The sequence below is a fragment of the Lonchura striata genome, chromosome 5, assembly GCF_050655825.1.
Source record: "Lonchura striata isolate lonStrDom1 chromosome 5, ASM5065582v1, whole genome shotgun sequence".
NCBI classification, from domain to species: Eukaryota; Metazoa; Chordata; class Aves; order Passeriformes; family Estrildidae; genus Lonchura; species Lonchura striata.
Genome location: NC_140707.1, coordinates 59,965,542 through 59,985,261, shown reverse-complemented (window position 1 = coordinate 59,985,261; position 19,720 = coordinate 59,965,542). Strand labels below are relative to the sequence as shown.

Genomic DNA, 19,720 nt, shown 5'->3' with positions numbered 1-19,720 from the left:
AGAAACAGTGAGTTATTGGCATAATATGTGTACTAGCTAGAGAATAAGTTGTATTTTATTTTATCTGTTAGATGATGAAAGTGGATCTGAGGAAGAAACACTACAGTATTATTCCACTGTTGATCCAAACTATCGTTCACGCAGAAGGAAAAAGTTTGACTCACAGAATAAGAACTCACAAAGCTTTCTGTCTGTTCTGCTAAATGTGACACATGGATTAGTGTCAGTATTCACAGATGTAAAGGTAAAGCTCTGGAGCAAGTCCTTTGTTTTGACCATGTATCCCCTTCATGCTGTATGTACTTATCTGGTAGGAGGTAGTGTCTTTAAAAATAATTCTGTAATGTTTATACTACTATAACTAGGCAGTAATGCAACACAGTATTTTGCAAATTCTGTGTACTTTGTTTCACATGAGAATAACTGAAATGCAAGTAGGAAAACATATATTGGTAGCAAGTGTTGTGTTAATTTAGACTGCTTAAATGCCGCAAACTGTCAGCAAACAATAATTTTATAATTTCTCTTCTTCCTTCAGCAGGATGATGGAAGTACAGTGGAGGGAAAATATGGTGAATTTTGGCTTGAGTTCAATGGTGGTTCCCTTTTCAGTGTGACTAAATATGAAGGCTTTGAGGACAGACATTATGTTTGTCTCCATTCTAGCAGCCTCAATTTATATCATCAAGGTAGGAGTGGGATTGAGGTTGCTTTGGGGCTAAATTTGAAATTAACTAATCTTGAAGCTTTTTAAGGAAAAGGCTGTATTTTTTTCTCTTTTCTCTCAGTGTATCATTTGGCACAATGAATATAATTTACAGCTAATGTTTCTAAATTCTACAGTAATGCAGGTTCATTATAACTGTGTTTAGTTACAGTTTAGCTCCAACTTTCCAGACAACTGCTCGTCTTTAGAGATAATGTGATTCTCTGGAAAAATCAGCTGTACAGCCTATTCTTTACTATGCAAATGCACTCTTCCTACATGTTATTGGTTGTTTAATTCAAAAAACTATGGTTTACCAGTGACTGCTGTGTTTTTCTTTCAGTAGCTAGTTGTCATCCACAGGTGATGAATTTTGGCTGTGTAGTTTGTCTATGTCTGGTAACCCCCATGTAGATAAACCTTTCAAGGTTTCCCTCTCAGATACCTCTGAATCAGTGATACTTGTATTTCAGTGCAAGGCTTAGTTATTGTGTGTTTAGACATTAGCCTGGCTCTATCTCGTAAAATGGAGAGGAGACACATGTTCTTCCATGTAACCTGTAGGAGATTTCTGTCCTTTATTTCAATTTAGCTGCTAAATGGCAAATAAAAAACTCAATCCCTAATAGCCATATTGAAGATTATAGCTAGAACTGTGGTTTTAAATATTGGATCACCCATAACCTTCCCTTCACAGTTCTTGGTTGTGCATGACTAACTTTGGTAATTAAAATAATTTTGTGGGCTTTAAGCATAAAAAGGATTTTCCTTCACACTTCATCAGTAGCAGCTTTGGTAATTCATTCCAAAATCTCTTTGCAGGTTTGGTAGATGGAGTTGTCCCTTCCTCTGAAGTGCGACTGCCCAGCATAATACGTCCCCATTGGTTAGAGCCTACTATTTGTTTTTCTGAAGAGGATGGTCTTAGTAAGACTACTTCAGATGGTGTAGGAGTGGATAGTCCAAGTATGCTGACTGTTGCAGTCAAAATCCAATCAGATAAAATAGAGAGCAATACAAAGGTTTGTGTTATTTGTACTTTTATAAGTTGAGTTATCTCAGTTATATGGAAGCATCTAGACATGGAGTTAGAAAGGTTATAGATGAAGAAGCCATATAGTTCTAAGACATTAATTTTCAAACTATAATTTTCTGTTAGAATCTTTTGGGTGGATTATAAAATTTAAGCAGCAGCTTAATTTACTAATTCTTCTAATGCTTCACTTTGCTGATTACACTATTTCTTTACTGAATGCATTTTTGAATAGTTTACCTTTTTTGTTTGTTTTGTTGAGTTTCTCTGTTAAAACAGGCAAGAACAAATATAGAATTACACTGCAGTTAGCTATAAGTGTCCTCTAATAGGCAGCTTTTGCTTACCTATTTGGCATGGGACTAGTAATGACAGTAACATTCTTTAGTGTGGCTGAAAGAGGACCTCTTAGCTGGCAAACAGGTTGGTTGAGTTATCTAAAGAAGGGTTCTGCAGACACCAGAGTGTTGGGGGGGGTTCATTTGTCTCACATATTAACTACTTTAGGTTGGTACTCCGGGTAATTTCTCTGAATCCCAGAGTGAATGTACAGGCAGCCTCCCTTCCTGCCACCAAAAGCTGGCATTTCTGCACTATCTTATTGCAAAAAGTACGATACTGTATTATCCAGGGTTTCTGTATTGGAAAGCAGGGTTTTTCTAGACACCAGGAGATTTTTGGGAGCAGAAGGATGACACAGTTTCATAATCTAGATGGGAAGTAGTTACATGTTTTATGTAAGCCAAGTCATGCAACTTTGTTGTGCAGGAATTTCTGGTTGCTGTTGGACTACGAGGAGCCACCCTTCAGCACCGTGTGTTGCCTTCAGGTTTAAGCTGGCATGAGCAGGTCAGGTTGCTACCATTTTCTTGACTACACCTTCAATTTCAGTCTCACTGCCTTAACTATCAAACTAAATATTGATTGAAAATCTTGATGTTAGGCTGTGCCATGTTATCATACTCTGCTCTTGAAAGTGTTATTCTTTCCTGTTCCTTTTTGAGACCATTGGCAGGTGATAATCTTACTTTTAAATTATTTCTTGTCTATTCACTTGGTACTGTTCCTCTTGTCATCCTAACTTCGCCCATACATAACATGTCAGGGAGGCTCTTGGCGAGGTTTGCTTCATTCTGTTGGAGTTTGAGTTTTGTTTAAAATTCAGATGAAAAATCTCAGTAGTGCAATACTATTCAAGTATGTAAATAATCCTTAAATTAAAAATACCCTCAAAACAAGCAAACTTGTTATTTGCAGTTCTGAAAGCATTTCTATATTTTTCCCGTCTGTTCACTTTATCCCTCAAGTCTCATTTCTCAGTTGTATATTTCCTGGTTTGTATTGCTGGAAAAGCAGTACTGGAGGACTTGGGGGAGGCAGTGAGCAGCAGTTTACACAAACACTCCTAAATGAGAAGGGTTGTAGTCATAGGTATGGATGAAGAGGCATACCTCACCAGACAGGGCTGGAACCTCTTGCTCTGTGTGTGAGCATGTGAGGCAAGACATGCCATTAGCACAGGAGCAGTGTCATTGCATGTACCTGCCACATTCTGGATTACAGACAGTAACCCTTGACAGTCTGCTCCTGTTTATCCTCAAGTCTATACAATATGCTGATTTTAACATGCATTGTTACTGTATAACTGTGTGGAGCTGAACTTGGTGCTTTGGACTCTGCTGTGCTGTGATTTTCTCCTCAGCATAATATTCTTGTGGGTCTGTGTAGCCTGCTTTGCACCATGTTGCTTCTTTGCTTTGTGAAATTTTTCTCAAGTAACATTTCCAAGAGCATCACAGGCAATCTTTTTTGGAGGGGGAGGGATCAAATAAAAAGTTGCCCAAAGAGGTAGTTAGAAGAAAAAATTAAAAGACTAGTATTGATGGGTATGCCCCAGGCCTGGAATATTTTGAGAACTTCTGTAGTGTAACATACTTGAGCGAACTATGATGGATCTTATAGAGGAAGATAGCAGCTAGTTTTCTGTGGTAGTGCATGAAAAAGCTGTTTATGCAATAAATGTGCACATGGTTCTGAGTGTATTTCCCATATCCACCCCTCAAAAAAGACTTGAAGATAATTTGAGCAATGAAGAATTAACTAAAAGTTAACTTTTCAGAGAGAGAGCAAGGAAAATGCAAACACTGTAATAACAGCTACAAAGAGGAATAAGACTGTATTTGAGCAGTTTTTCAAAAATGCATTGTAAAGCTTTTTTACAAGGAGCCACTTGAGTGTATGTGGACTGGTCTTTTCCATACCTTTGAAGCTGTAGTTTTTATGGGGTTTTTTTGTGTTGTTTACATGCCATACTTCTCTCTAATAAGATACTGAGTAAGCATCTTTAAATAGCTGAGGCTGTTCACACATTTTCCTTCTACTAAGCTATTTTATTATCATACCTGTTACAAATTTTCTTTTTTGCTCTTTTGTGATGTGTGTTTTTTGTTAATTTAACAGATATTGAAGTATTAATATGTTTGATTTTTAGATTTTATATTTTTTGAATATTTCTGATGAGCCTGTTCTGGGATATAGTCCTCCAGCTACAATTACAACTTTTCATGTACATCTGTGGAGTTGTGCTCTTGATTACAGGTAAGTAAAGTGTCACTTGACACTGCACCTGTATACTTACTCTTCAGGAATGTTTTCAAGTTTGCATATTATAAATCATAGTCACTTAGGCACTTTGGGAAAAATACTTAACAGAGATCCCTTAACTAGAAGGAATTTAAAGAAGGATATGACTTGCCTAGGTCTGGGATGATGAAGTTAGGTAATCTATAAGGCTTTGAGTGAACTTCCAAATAGGTACAACACACTAATTTGTTTTTCCAATTTGATATTAGGCCCTTGTTTTTGCCAGTGAGATCTCTACTTACTGTTGAAACATTCAGCATTTCCAGCAGTGTTGCAGTAGATAAATCCTCTTCTACTCTCAGGTATGATTTAAATGATTATGAATCATGTAAGCTCCTGTAAAACTTGTGATGCCTGTCTCCTTTTTTGACCTCAGAAGCTTTTGTGTTATATAAATGATCACACTGGTTCCATCTTTTGAAATACACTTTGCTTGCATGTAATCCATCTGTTTTATTAGGTGAAATAATTTTGTTTATTTATACTTTTTAGTTGGATTGCTTCCTTAAACAGCAAGCAATTCTGCATTTTTAATAACTTCATTTCAGGACATTTTAATCTCATGTCTATTTTATGAATTAGTAAGACCTTAAGATATCTTATTATTTATTACTTGGCAACAGTGTATTAATAAATTGAATATGTAATGACTGATGAAAGTAGCTGTAACTTCTAATGATTTTCTTGCAACTTCAATTGAATATTCATTCTGTTTTACCTGTTCTGTTGTGAAATATTTACCAAGTTGTTTTTTTATTGATAAAAGCTTTTAAGTGACCTTTGAAACAAATGTTCTGTTAACTTCATTAAGAAGAGAAAAAGACAGAAATAGAAATAAGTGTTAATGATTAAGGCATTATTTCTTATTCTAGGAAGGATGAAATATATAAATTGAAATGTAAGAAGTATATAATTAGCAATGGGGAAAATATCTTACAATGGTTAATTAACAATAGATTTGAAAATTACAAAAGGTTAAAGAGTTTGGATGTAAGATATGCTAGTTATATTTGTGTTTTAAAGTATTTTTTATATACTAATTTTGTTTGACTTACTAATTGCACAGCATTTCTTTAGCATTTTTATTGTACCTTGGTCTTGTCTCTCAGGATAATTTTAGATGAGGCTGCTTTGCATTTGTCTGACAAGTGCAACACTGTCATGGTGAACCTCCATAGAGGTAAGGATGGTGTAGATGTGACTAATGAAACAAAATTACAGGCCTATTCTGCATACATAAAGGTTATTGAAGAAGAGGACTGAGGAGATGGGGGGCGGGGGGGGAGGGCAAGTCTCTTTTCATAGAACAGAGATCTCATGAGATACGTATTTTAAATAGTTGAACTTGAAAGGTGCTGTTATGGCACAGAGTTTTAGGTTCTGAAAAGAATTATACCAGCTGGGTTGTTCTCACTGAAATACTAAGAACCTTTAAGGACTGAGGAGCTTGAATCAATATTTACCAAATGAGCTGGAGAAATAATGAAACTGTGTGCCCACAAAGGTGTATTTAGCTTAGGTAAGAGATCTCTAGTAGAGGGCACAGGAAAGGTATGCCTGTTTTGTTCAAACAACAAAAGAGGACAAATAAGTTATTCATGGTGCTGAAAGATTAGTACAGTACGAACATGTATTCTCTCTCACTTTAGCTAAAAACTGGTAGAATGTTTAGTCATTCAGCTTCTGTGTGCCTTGGTTTCTCTAACTCACACAGATGGGATGAAGGTAAATATCTGAAAAGATTACACTGCACACAGATGGTGGTAGTGGGCATGATACATTGGACTGAAAACACTTTGAGTAGCTGAAACTTGAACTCTGAAAATAAGCCTCATAAAAGAAGGAAATGCAGAGGTAAAAAAGGCTTTGATTCCTTTACAGCTCATGCTAGTTTTAATGGGTTTATAACTGTAGGTATATAGGGTTTTGTTATTTTCTTAGTCATTTTTTTGATTATTGTATTTCAGATTATGTTCGTGTTATGGATATGGGACTGTTGGAGCTAACCATTACTACAGTAAAATCTGATTCTGAGGGAGAAAGAGTAAGTATTTATTAACAAAATAAAACATTATAAAATTTTCATGAGATTGTGATTTGAAAAGTACTTTATACTTAAAATCAAAGAAGGTTTTTCAGTTTACTTGTGTTTTTTAGCTCATTTTTTGACTAGTTAAGTAAAATAATTTAAAACTGTGTATGTGCCATTTTTATGAAACTTTAGCATAATTTCAACTTTATTCTTGTTTTTTCATTGTTGCTATCTAGACTAAACCACGTTTTGAGCTGCACTGTTCCAGTGATGTAATCCATATTCGTACCTGCTCTGATTCATGTGCTGCACTAATGAATCTCATACAATATATTGCAAGTTATGGTGATTTACATCCACCTGCTAAGACAGAGGTTAAACGTGGAGTTAGCAAGCCAAAAATGAAGGTATAGAATGGCAAAATGATAGCAATTAAATGTTCTGCTTTTGGTAATATATTTTAATTTTAATCCCCATTCTATTTACAAATAATATGAGATTTTCTGCAATGAAATTAACAAATTGTATCTAATTCAAATATATTTCAGAGTTAAAATAGTATTTTTCTCTGCTTTGGTCCCTAAATATTTCAAAACATTCTGCTGTTTACCTCTTGTACTTTATTCTTCTCTAAAGAAGAGAATTCCAGGACATACATGAGCTGTCCAGGTACTCTGATCTAAATACCCTGAACCATAATGTTCTAACCTACTTTATGAATCATCCAGCTAGGTGTTTCAGATCACTTGACTATTTAACAAGTTAAGGTGTTTTTTCTCACAGTTTAAGAGCTGTGAAGCAAGCTGTTCTAGCAAAATCTTTTTTGACATTTATTGTTTTTGAGATGTAACTATGTGTAGTTCCTCTCGTACAGGTGGAGACCTTTAGTCAACCATCTTCCCACGGACCAGGCCTTGCTGAATCAGAGCAGCAGATTTTACGGGATTTGATGAGTGATGCCATGGAAGAAATTGAGACTCAGCAGACTGCTTCTGCCATCAAGCAAGAGTCTAATGGTGAGAATCCCCTGAAGACATACCCCTACATATAAAGTGCAACTTTTCTGGAAAGAAAGTGGCATTGAAAGTTTTGTGTATGTAGAGACGCTGCAATAAGAATGGGAGCAGGTACTTAGGATGTCTGAAGTCTTCAAACTATGAAACAGATTCTTGCTTTTAATAATAGTAATGCAGAAGTACTTTGAGATTCTAGTCAAATGCATGACTGAGGTACTGAAAGCAGCAGGGACAATATCTGTCTCTGGGACTGTGTCAAGACCCCAAATTCTGTAGAAGTATTAGTTAGTGTAGGGGAATCAAAGGCCTCTCTTCTGTATGTGAGGGAGGTCCAGGAAGAAGTTCCAAGTCACAGGAAGAAATTCTTAGCTATAAAGAATTGTTTCAATTAGCAGATAGAACAAGATAGTTGATTTTATCCCAGGATTGTGGCTTTTGTATCATGGCTGGAGCGTCATTCAAGTTTAAATTTGATAAGGATTTTGTACTGCAAGTAGATTTCTCTTCCATTACTCATGATGTCTGGTCTTCTTTTCTGTGGTGGAGGGTGAGAAGTCACTGTAGTACTGAAAGGTTTTGATACCAGAATGAGAAACTTGAGAATTGTTTATTGTTAGTAGGAATTGATTCAAGATATAATGAGCAAATTTCCTTGACATAATTGAAGTAGCAAACATGAGTTTACTTAATTTTCATATTTTGTAAGGATTTTTCCACTGAAACATGTTTTTTTCTCCACCCTCCTTTAACTCCCAGGAGTTTTAGATGACAAATCTCAAACTCAGGAACCATCTTGCTCAGATCTCTTCCTGTTTCCAGATGAAAGTGGAAATGTCTCACAAGAGCCAAGTCCCACTTATGCTTCATTTACTCATCACCTGATAAGTGAGGCCATGGGAGATGTTCCAGCTGAAAGTGATGACTTCTGCATTCTTTTCGCTCCTAAAGTTGCTGTTGCTGTAAGATCCATTGAAAGTTACCAAAAAAAATCCATATATAAACTGATTTAGATAAAAGCTTATGTAAAACCTGGGCAAATAGCTGATGTAAAACCTGGGCAAAGATATAATAGATTTCTGTGATTACTTAGTGATGCTTTTCTTTTTGGAAGGAATTCATGTGTTGTTACTGTTAGGAATGAGAGCAAGTATTTTCAAATAGATATGATATTTCTGTATCTCATCACTATGTAATTGTTCTCTCATTTGAGTGTTACATTAAACTGTATTGGCAGTTTTCCTACATTTTAGTCACGTTTAATCATTGTCATATCAACTTAAAATAATGTCATAGTTAGGAGAAAATGTGACAAGCAAAAAACCAGCATTTATCAAAACAGCAGCCTTGTGCATCTTCTAAACTTTTGTTCATTTCTCTCTTAATCTAAGCTCTCAAATGTTTCTAAGGACCTAAGATCCTTGCCAAACCTCAGACAAAAGCTTGTGTGTCACTTTACACCAGTGTCTGTCCTCTGCATGTTGTCTGGTGATATTCTTGCTAATAGAAGCAGTTCTTGGATCCCTGATTAAATAGCCGCATTTCCACAGTTATAGTTCATTGTTTACAAAAGTGCTAATAGGGTGGCCTGGGCTCTTCTGTGGTTTTCTGCTTGCTTTCAACTAGTACTTAGTTTTGTTTATAGTTTGGGTGGGGAAGTTTTTTGTTTTGGTTTGGGTTTTTTATTGCTGTTCTTAATGACTTCGCAGGTTCTATTTTTTTCATATGCTTTTGTCTGTACTTTATAAGAAACATTTTTAAACAGATCATGTGTTGTATAAGCTTTAGAAGACAATACAGAAGTTTTCCTTTTTACAAGAAGGAATTAGACATCTCAATAAAGAAAGCAGATCTCACCTCAATGCTGTATTTTTTTTTAATTAGGAAAAAGAGGAAGAACCAGTTATAAAAATAATGGTTGATGATGCAATTATCATAAAGGAAAATCATTTCAGTCAACCTATTAAAAAAACAGATACAAGCAAAGCTCCGCTTCATTTTCCTGTTCCTCTGGTACGCTATGTTGTAAAGGAAATATCTCTTATTTGGCATCTTTATGGTGGAAGGGATTTTGGGACTGCACCACCAACCTCTCCAGCTAAAAGTTTCATGTAAGTGTTTGGTCTAATTATGTGAGTTAGAAAATTTAGAAAGACTTTATTTCTTTAGATTTGGAGCAATCTTATTGTTCAATCTCAAGTCTCCCTTTCTTGCTTCTTGGCTCCCTTCTCACAAGGAATCAATCATAGAATGGTTTGGATTGGAAGGGATCTGAAAGACCATCTAGATTCTAACTCAGTTGAGCTCCACACATCAGAGTTTATTTTTCCTGTGTCTTAACCTGGAGGAGTTGGGTTTGATTTTGCTGATTTTTGGAGCGGGGTGGAGGGATGGATTTTGTTTTAGGTAATATTGATTGTCAATTTTTCCTAAAGAGATTAGGACTTAAGGAGCATAAGTGTTAGATTTACAGGATGTCATGTGAGCTAGAGAATAAAATTGTTACAGCCAAAACTAAGGAAATGTTTTATGAATGTTAATTTGGTAGGATATGTGCACCTGGCGTTCTGCTTAGATGTGTGTTTCTTGAACAAAAATAATTACTTCATTAACTGTAACATAATTTCAATGATTCTTTGGAATACAATTAAAATAGTAAGAAGTTACATCTGGTGCATTTGGTTTTAGATTAACAGTGAGATAACTTTAATCTGCAAAAGTGTATTTTTCCTTTTAATTTTCCCAGAAGTCCCCATAGTTCTCCTTCTCATACACCAACAAGGCATGGACGGAATACAGCATGTGGAGGAAGAGGAAGAAACCCAGACTTCCTTATGGAAATACAATTAAGCAAGGTGAGTACAGAAACAGCTTTAGCCGTGACACTCTTCGTGGATATCTTTACATGTTATACTCCTTTGATAACACTTTTTTCTTAGAGTTCAGTACTATTTCTTTCAACAGTATCTACATCTGAGCAGTTTGATGGCGATGAAAGCAGAATTTGTTCAACAAAAACTGTTAGTATTAGCATAGTATTTACTTGCTGAATAAGCTTATTTCTAAAGATGGAGTATATTCATTCCAATATTCTTAAGGTTTTGTTTATTATAACCAAGTTTTACAACTGCTGTTCTGTTTCCCTCTCTTCAGTTCCATTCTGAATAGGTAACCCTGTTATGAAATTAAGTGTTCTAACAAAATAAGACATAGATATTTTGAGAATAGTCAGTGTATCAATTTGATAACTGGATATGAAATAACATCTGGTTATATCAGAGTATTGTTTCTTTGTTTCTCCTAAAGGTGCTAATATTTAGCACCCTTTAGGCATAAGTGTCATACAGTTGTTTTTAGGCTGTGCTTAGCTCTAACATAGGAACCAGATGCTTTTTTCTGGTGCTGTGAATAATATTGGCAAGGAGATAAACATATTTCATGTTAAATGGATAAATAACAGAATCTTTTTAAATGAGAAGTTTTCAAATGTTTCCATAAACATGAAAGGCACTACATAAAAATAAAGGCCTTGTTATAGTCTATGTGCATTGCTGAAACTTAAAATTCATCCCATTAACACCTCAGGCTTGCCAGAAATACATGATATTTAGGGTAGCCTTTTCTAGAAAAAACATGACATTGCAATAAACAAGAGGAAAAAGGGAAGCATTTAATACTCCACCTGGAAAACTTCATATGTAGAATGATAGCCATCTCTCAGTTTGCAGATACTTAATGAGAGTTGGTGTTAGCACTGAAGCAGTATAAAGGTTTTTTCCCCTACTTGAAGCCCTAACTTGGTACACAGCTGGGTAGTAATGGTGAAAGAAATGGAGGAGAAGAAAAGGTGTCAGGAACGGCGTTGCCTTGGGCTCAGCGCGGGGCCGGCAGGGGCCGCTGCGCGCTCGCTGTGCGCGCCCAGCAGCGTTCCACTGCGGCGGGATCTGGGGGTGGCGTGTGGTCACCACAGCTGGAAACGAGAGCTACGTCAAGGGGTGGCCGAACGAAGATAACTTACAATTTAATAAAAATGCCGAGTTAGATTTATATGGAGTAAAGTGAGTAAGAAAAAGGAAACGACCACAAGAAGCCCCTTGAGAAGTCAGTTGGGTAGGGAAAAAACAGTTTTTCTTAAGTATTAGAGGGTGAAAGATTCAAGAACTGCAGGATTGTCTGGTACAGGCTTCACCATGAAGTAAGAAAGATGTCAGGATTTGAGGAAAAAGCCAAGTCAATATTTAAAAAAGTGAAATTCATTCTTCTGTCAGTAAGGTTGCCTTATCAAAGTAAGTACTCTTTGTTTTGGCTTGAATTTACATGCTAAAATATGAAGATTTACATAACTAGAAATTGCAAAATTTCTACTGCTAGATATGTAAAAATCTGAATAGTGTTCAAAAATCTTAATAGTTTTTCTGTAAATTTAAAATAATAGACAGTTTTAAAAGTTCTTATATGTGGTATACTTCCCTGATTTTTTAATAAGTATCCTGCTGTTAACTGGTGTTTATCAGTGAAGTTCATTGTGCTGGTTTTCTTTCATTTTTCAAAGGTGAAATTCCAGCATGAGGTGTATCCTCCAGGTGGTGCAGAAGGTGAATCCTGTCTGTTGGAGCAGCCAGTGTCACGACAAGTTTTTATTGTTCAAGATCTGGAAATCAGAGATCGCCTAGCTACATCACAAATGAATAAATTTCTCTATCTCTACTGCAGTAAGGAGATGCCCAGAAAAGCACATTCAAACATGGTATAGCTCTGAAATGTTAATTTCTTACAATTACAGTAGTAATTATCATTGTAGGGTCTATGTGCACTTCTTAAGCTTGCAGAAGCATGAGCTTGTGGAACATTGAAATAATACAATTTGCTTATAGTTATTTGCTTAACTCTTTGTGGATATTAGGACAAATTCAAAAGTCTGTTTGAATGTCAGCATGTCAGGTATTAATCGGTTTGAGATTGTTGGATTAAAAAAAATGTGCAGGACTACTTCGTCAGCTTTCACAATTTCACATGCAGATTTGTATTTTTATGGTATACAGTAGTCTTACTGGTTCTATAAAGGATTTAGAATTTTTTTGTGAGGTTTCTTGTAACTTCAGTTTTTTATAATATTCAGAGGAAGTTTTTATTCAATACTGTAATTGCTAAGTGGAATCATACTAGTACAGAGATTTAACAATAAGTATTTTTCCCAGCTGATGTTCTGAGATTTAATAATTGTGAATGTTCATGCTTTTATTTATCTTGTTGGTTTTTTTCAGTTAACAGTTAAAGCTTTACATGTCCGTCCAGAGTCTGGCAGATCTCCACAGGAATGTTGTTTACGTGTTTCACTAATGCCACTTCGCCTCAATATTGACCAGGTTAGTTGTGCCAGTGAAAAAAATAAAATCCATTTTTCTTCATTGAATGATACCTGTGGTTTCTTTTAACCAGATAGTTTTAGCCATCATACATATTTTACGTTTTACATTTTCTTTGTGTGAAACTTTTTTTATTTAATCTTTGGATCTCTGTTGCTTCATTTATAGCCATACTAGAACTTGCCTTCTGTTCCAGCTATTACAAAGACAATATTTTTTAATTTAAAAGCTAAGAATATCTTTAGGCAAAACTGTTTTCTTAGTAAGTTTTCCTCCTGGAACTTCTGATAATCTCAAAGGATTTGGAATTGCAGCTTTTAAAAATAACTGCTTATTCTTGAATGATCTGGTTTTGTTTGTTCATGAAGTGACTTCATTGTTTTTAATGGAATAAGGTTAATCATTAATACTGAAGTGGTTCACAACATGTTGGTCAAGGGCACTTGACACTTGAGAAATGCTTCTGTAACCTGAAGGCTTTGTCTTGCTATCAACTGCAGTGACAGGAAGAACATAAATTCTTTTACGTTCTTTAGCAGGGCTTTGTGCAAGGTATTTTTGATATATTCAAGAAATATTGGGGTTTTAATAAACCAGTAAGAGCTATATATGTTTGTGCTGGCAAATGTGAAGTGCAGTTATTACTCTTTATTGAGGCATTTCTTCCTTAATTTGCCATCTTCAGAGAGCTACATGGGGTTTGAGTTTTTTTGGAGCATAATTAGAATTTCTATACCTTTTCTTTCTTTCAACACACATTAGAGGCCCAGTTTTCATTTCGCTCTTAGTAAAACTGAGCTCTGTCTAGTGTGCAGTAATTTCATCTGGAAAAAAATGGCCTGGAAATACTGCCATCTAGGGAGGAAATATGTTCCTTCTTGGTTATTTTTTAAAGTCTTTTATGTTTTGTACCATTAACAAAATTCCCCTTTACAACTTCTATGAAATTAACCACAGCTTTGTGGAAGCACAGAGCTGCTGCAGTCATTAAAAATACTTGTTATTACTGCTTAAGCTGTCATTCTTACCAGCTGGAAGTAAAAATGGAAAAACAAGTCCAGTTGTCATCAGTGATAGGATGAATAAGGCACCAGTGTGATGCATCTGTCTGAAAAGAAAGCTGGGGTGTCATAGCTTTATGATACTATTAAGACATTAATACCATAGATATTAATGACTTTTAATGAAGCAGTTATAAGCCCTGATTTGATTGACTTTGACAGTATTAGGGAAGAATATTAACTATATTTAAATACCTTCTACTGCAAATCAGAGAAAAGTTCATAGCCATTAAAACACCTGGGTTCTGGAACAGTCTCCAAAAGGAAAGTAGAAATTATGAAAATAGCCCTGAATTTTTTAAGACCAAGCTAGATAGATCATGAAATTCTGTTATATGGAGCAGTGTGCAATGGCTAAGAGGGTCTTCCTGATTTCTATCCTAGATTTCTATGTGATTTGTGCATATGTTAAAGGATCAAAAAGAAAAAAAAAATTGTTTCATATCTGTGTAGAAATAGATCTGGAATAGTAGATTATGTTTTTAGAGAATTAGGTATTTGTATTTATTTTAACCTGATTATATTATACTTTTTTGCCATTAGGATGCCTTGTTTTTCCTGAAGGACTTTTTCACTAGCCTTTCTACAGAAGTAGAACTCTTAGTTACTCCAGATCCTGAAGGTATATTTCTAAAAACAAATCTAACATAGAAGTGCTGTTTCTTTGTGCTTTAATTTGTACGTGTCTATAAAGTCACTTGTGAATCTTGTGTGTGTAAAAACTCATGTTGGGGTTTGAGCACTAACATTAATGACTGATTTTTTAGAACTCAAAAGCTTGGTATTTAAGATTTTCATTTTAGAAATATGAACAAAGGTCTTCAACACCTGGAATCTTAATTCTGTAAAATGTTTAACCAAAATTGGAGCATATTATGTAAGAGCTTTTGGAAAAATTGAGGACTGTGTATATGCTGTTGGGGTACTATTATTATTTTAGATAAAACTAATACATTATCCTGCTTATTTATAAAATGGAATTCTAAGACAATTTCAAGCTATTAGGCAAACAGAATACTTTATGCAAGGGGTATATAACGTCTACATATCTAATGTCTATATGCAGTCAAAGTGATACTCCTTATCAATTGCATTATCTGATGCAAAAGCATATATGTGTTTTCAGTATATACTGAAAACACATTTCTGCTATTAAGTCTATTTGGATATTTTTTAGCAGCTATACTTCACCTATTTCTGTTGAGATGTCATGCTGAAATGCTTAGGTGATGAAGCACTCTGCAGTACTGCCATTAGAACCAGATTCATTATTTGTGCTGGTGCACTAACCTCAACTTCAGCTGCATGTAATAATTTCTATCAAAAACTGAGAGAATCTAAATATTGTCCTACTAATTCCTACTAATAAGCATTAGAATTTAATAAGGACGCAGTAATTGTGTAAATAAAATCTCTGTAATCACTGTGAAAAATGAGTCACTTTACTGTGTGTAATTTCTGTTAATAGTTAAAAAGTCTCCTGGTGCTGAAGTTACTTGTAGTTTGCCCAGGCATGTCAGCAGCCTTAAGGAACCAAGTCCAGTCATTTCTTTTGCATCACACAAGCAAGCGAATGAAAATGGTGGCATTGATTCCATGGATGTGGTTAATGGAGATGATGGTCATTTCTCGCAAGAAACAACATCATACAGTGATCAGCCAGTATTTTTCAGGTAAACTTTTGTTACAAAATGTTTTAAGAAAGTGTGGTGATAAACTATTCAGACCTTCAGGCAAGGTGCATTTTTTTGTTTGTTTATTGGTTGCTTGTAGAAAGCAAATATATTTTTTCTATCACTGGAAGGTCACCAGTCACCTTGTCACTACTGTGCACAAGGAAGTAAAACTTAAATCTCTGCCCCCAGAGAACCAGTAATGAGATGTTTTACAAGTGCATAAAAAGAGCAGTTTTTGTAGTTCTCGTATCTAACTATAAATTATCTAATAAAATCAAAGACGTGTATAAAGGAAGAGGATATAAGGGAAGAGGATATAAGGATATATGGAAGAGAGGTATGAAATTAAGATATCACAAGAGAAACTCTAAAGTAGTCACTTCATTGGGAAGTGACTATCAAACTTGTAGTTTGTTATGCAGAAGTTTTTTTCATGTGCCTTCAGCTCATAAGTGCCTCTAACAACAGATGTGTGCTGTGGTAAGCAGTGCAGAGTTGTAATAGCAACTTGTAATAGCATTGCTGTGGTTCTCTTTCACCACATATATTGCCAACAGAATTTTTTATCAAGTTCCACTTGCAAGACTAAATTTTGCCCACAAAATCATCATTTTGTGAGTGTTTGCTTGTTTTTCTTTTTTTAACATACTCGCTTGCAGGATTATTAGCACATTTGCAGGACTTTTAAATTTATTACAAATGCTAGCCTGAAATAGATGTAAATAAACCAAGAAAAGCTGAATTTGCCTTCAGAATTTATTCTGAAGTACTAAGTCAGTAACAGAAGGATTTATGGTTTACAGAAAAGGGTGATAAGGATAAGGATATCCAGGAGAATGGGAAGCCATGAGTTTCATTTTGGAAGGATAATTTAATTTCCTTTTCATGTTTCTCACTATAATATTTCCTTTGTATGTCCCAGAGAATTTCGCTTTACATCAGAAGTTCCAATACGGCTTGATTACCATGGCAAGCATGTTTCAATGGATCAGGTTTGTGTACAATGCTGATGCTATAGAACAAAAATTTGATGTTTGTTTTGATTTCCCTTCCCTGCCCCCATGAATGGGAGTGTATTTTTATGCTCACGATTCATAAATGATGCGATTATGACAAATATAAAACACCCCCTTAGTTTTAGTAAAGCTTAACCTTGTTTCACTCTTAATTGGAAAACTTGTGATTAATCCAAGATAGAACTTGAATGTCACATTTATGAGCTCCATGATTGGCTTGAAATCATAGTGTATAGCTGCAGTGCCCCTCCAAGTGTGATATCACTGTCTGATTCCAGAATCATGCATTTTATTTTATTTTTTCCTCATTGATGGCAGAACAGAATATTGTTGTTTGTTCTCCGTATTTCCTTTCTTTGCAGTCTAGTAACATATGGGGCTCTGTGGCAATGACGGAATCTATTACAGATAAAAAAAATGCCCAGTGTTCTTGTTAAAATATGCATTCTTTATCACACTGAGTTTAGAAGCCTATTTGCACAAGACTTGTACTTTGTCACAGCAAATCAGTAAGAAAATATGGAAAGCAGCAACTTCTTGAATTTGCCCAGATATGAGAAATCGAAACATGAAATATGGTAGCTTTAGAATTCCTACAACACACTTAAGGCCAGAACTATGTTTGCATAATTTATTATAGCTTATTATTTCTGAAGAAGCCCTCTTGTATCCAGGTGTTTTTCTTTAAGTAGCAAGTTAGGCTAAGTTTCCTTTTTTGCAAGTTTCCATGTAACATGATTCATTGGCACTTGCATTTGTAAGTTGCATTTGGGAGGCTGGGAGAGAAGGTTTAGACAGAAGATTTGTAAGTAAGAGTTGAGATAATGAAGTAATTTCTTACAGGTTGTATGGGTTGAGTAAATGTATGTGATAGCAAAATATTTCACTTACAGGGAACATTAGCTGGGATTCTTATTGGGCTTGCTCAGTTGAACTGCTCAGAGTTAAAGCTGAAGAGGCTTTGTTATAGACACGGGTAAGTTTCTCAAAACGTAGATTAACACTGCTATTGCAAATTTGCAAATGCAAAGCAAATTTTATCTTAATATGTTCTTCTAAAATCCAAATGCTTTTTGACTTTACAAATATTTCTTGATTATAGTTTTTTTTCAAATATATAATTCAAGAACTTCTAACTCTGAGCAGAATTTAATATATCTGCTATATTTGATGATAAGCTCTGGATTTTAGTTTCATGTTTACTTCCTATGGAACTGGATGTGATTATACATATAGTTTTGTGTGTATATGTATACATATATGATCATTGGATGTGATTATATATAGTTTTGAGTTTGTTTTATGAAGCATATACAATTGAAATACTTGGCTTATCCAACAGCAACAAAAGACATTTGAAGAAGTTTCCTTTTGCTTAAATGCCATTTTTATGTCCTTTTGCTTAAATGACATTTTTACATTTATCTTATTAGGAATTGTTTATTTAAAAAAAATTAATAATAGTATTTACTTTAGATTATTAGGTGTGGATAAATTGTTCTCCTATGCCATCAGTGAATGGCTTAATGATATAAAGAAAAACCAGCTACCAGGAATTTTGGGAGGAGTAGGGCCTATGCATTCCCTTGTGCAGTTAGGTAAGTTAATTCTTACTTCTGTTCAGTTACATATGAATGTGTTTGTTTCTTTAAAAACTAAACAACACCTCTCCCCTCTTAAAAAAACCAACACAAATCATACTGCCTCCTGTTTTCACTTCCTTTCAAGGTATTCTGCATATCTAAAAGAATTGTCTGACTTTGTTGTTGTGTCTTCATTTTCAGTGCAAGGTCTGAAAGACCTGGTGTGGTTGCCAATAGAGCAGTACCGCAAGGACGGACGTATTGTCAGAGGCTTTCAAAGAGGAGCAGCTTCTTTTGGTACTTCCACTGCGATGGCAGCACTGGAGCTAACAAACAGAATGGTTCAGACTATACAGGTAGAGTGTATTACTCCTGAGGTTAGATGTAAAATAAGAGGTGGGGCTAGAAAGTGCTCTGTATTAAGCGAATATCTTAATGCTATGTTTTAAGGTAGGGAGCATCTATTAAAAAAGAAAAGGCAGCTGTATAAATAGGAGAGCAGAGACTGCGCAAAGTTAGCAGTAGTCTGTGAGGTGAGAACTATGGCATCAAATGCAGTGATTAGAAAACTGTTAAAAATACTGCTGAATGCCCAAGCTGCTACTTGTTTCTTAATGTCTTTAATGCATTACAATGTACAGTTTAATATGAAAATGTTCAGCTTCACTAAAAAAATCACTGATGCTGAGAAAGAGGAGTTCTTCATTGCACATGTGTTAAATTTAATAAATTTATGTTTCTTAATATAAAAAATACAAAAATACAACGAAAATACACTTTTAGTACATAATCTTGCAAAAATAATATATGTATATGCCTTAGCTTGAAGATATATAGTCAGAAAACAAGTGCTATTAATCACAAGTGGGATTATATGTGTGCTTGTGTGTTTGTAAGAAATTCCACTGATCAAATGTTCAGTTTCTATCTTGAGCATTTTATGCAGTTTAGAGGATGCCTTTGAAGAGACAACAAGCAGGAGGGGAGAAAACTCCACCCGAACATTAATTCTTTCATTATGGAATTAATGTATAGTTAGAGCTGCACATTCCGGAAGTTCTTGCACAAAACTGTAATCTGATACAAATGAATATTATTTGTGTAATAAGAATTCTTTTATTTCAGTGACATCACGCTATTAGTAGTTAAAATTTGTGATCAGGTGCTATAGCACTTATGTGTTTTGCATTTGCCCCTGATGTGCAGGCAGCTGCAGAAACTGCTTATGACATGGTATCACCAGGGCCTACCTTCATTGAAGCAAAAAAGATCAAACGGTTCCCCCGCCATCGCCTGGCTCCTCAGCCGGTCGACCTGCGGGAGGGTGTAGCCAAGGCCTACAGTGTTGTGAAAGAGGTGAGTGCAGAGGCAATTCTTGGGAACCAAAGAAGGAGGAGATTTCAGCTTAGAACAAAACTGTCTTCATCAGTCATCATAAACCAACAGAAATCTGAATGGAAATAGGAAAAAACCTAAGATGTCATGCAGATGAGTATGAATAGGATTTGAGTGCTCTGCGGTTGGAATGATGTACAATTATTCTGAGCCATGTAAACTTGATTTCCTGTGCTGTGGCATCCAACCTTCCCTT

At 35.2% G+C, this 19,720-nt stretch overlaps 1 protein-coding gene across 3 annotated transcripts in view; it reads left to right on the top strand.

Moving 5' to 3' along the window:
* Positions 1 to 19,720, top strand: part of ATG2B (autophagy related 2B) — a 45,159-nt gene that overhangs the window by 20,540 nt on the left and 4,899 nt on the right. The window contains exons 20-41 of one of the 3 annotated variants that reach the window (XM_085580686.1): positions 72 to 244; positions 542 to 689; positions 1,529 to 1,728; positions 2,508 to 2,588; positions 4,231 to 4,337; positions 4,592 to 4,684; positions 5,492 to 5,562; positions 6,350 to 6,426; positions 6,651 to 6,821; positions 7,289 to 7,430; positions 8,187 to 8,389; positions 9,312 to 9,538; positions 10,174 to 10,282; positions 11,980 to 12,174; positions 12,692 to 12,793; positions 14,398 to 14,476; positions 15,323 to 15,527; positions 16,453 to 16,522; positions 17,440 to 17,522; positions 18,023 to 18,144; positions 18,331 to 18,485; positions 19,336 to 19,485. In XM_085580686.1, coding sequence (XP_085436812.1) covers positions 72 to 244; positions 542 to 689; positions 1,529 to 1,728; positions 2,508 to 2,588; positions 4,231 to 4,337; positions 4,592 to 4,684; positions 5,492 to 5,562; positions 6,350 to 6,426; positions 6,651 to 6,821; positions 7,289 to 7,430; positions 8,187 to 8,389; positions 9,312 to 9,538; positions 10,174 to 10,282; positions 11,980 to 12,174; positions 12,692 to 12,793; positions 14,398 to 14,476; positions 15,323 to 15,527; positions 16,453 to 16,522; positions 17,440 to 17,522; positions 18,023 to 18,144; positions 18,331 to 18,485; positions 19,336 to 19,485 — 2,963 coding nt within the window. Of the gene's footprint in view, positions 1 to 71; positions 245 to 538; positions 690 to 1,528; positions 1,729 to 2,507; positions 2,589 to 4,230; positions 4,338 to 4,591; positions 4,685 to 5,491; positions 5,563 to 6,349; positions 6,427 to 6,650; positions 6,822 to 7,288; positions 7,431 to 8,186; positions 8,390 to 9,311; positions 9,539 to 10,173; positions 10,283 to 11,979; positions 12,175 to 12,691; positions 12,794 to 14,397; positions 14,477 to 15,322; positions 15,528 to 16,452; positions 16,523 to 17,439; positions 17,523 to 18,022; positions 18,145 to 18,330; positions 18,486 to 19,335; positions 19,486 to 19,720 lie in introns of all 3 variants that reach the window. The other 2 variants (XM_021549703.3, XM_085580685.1) reach the window with 2 other exon arrangements.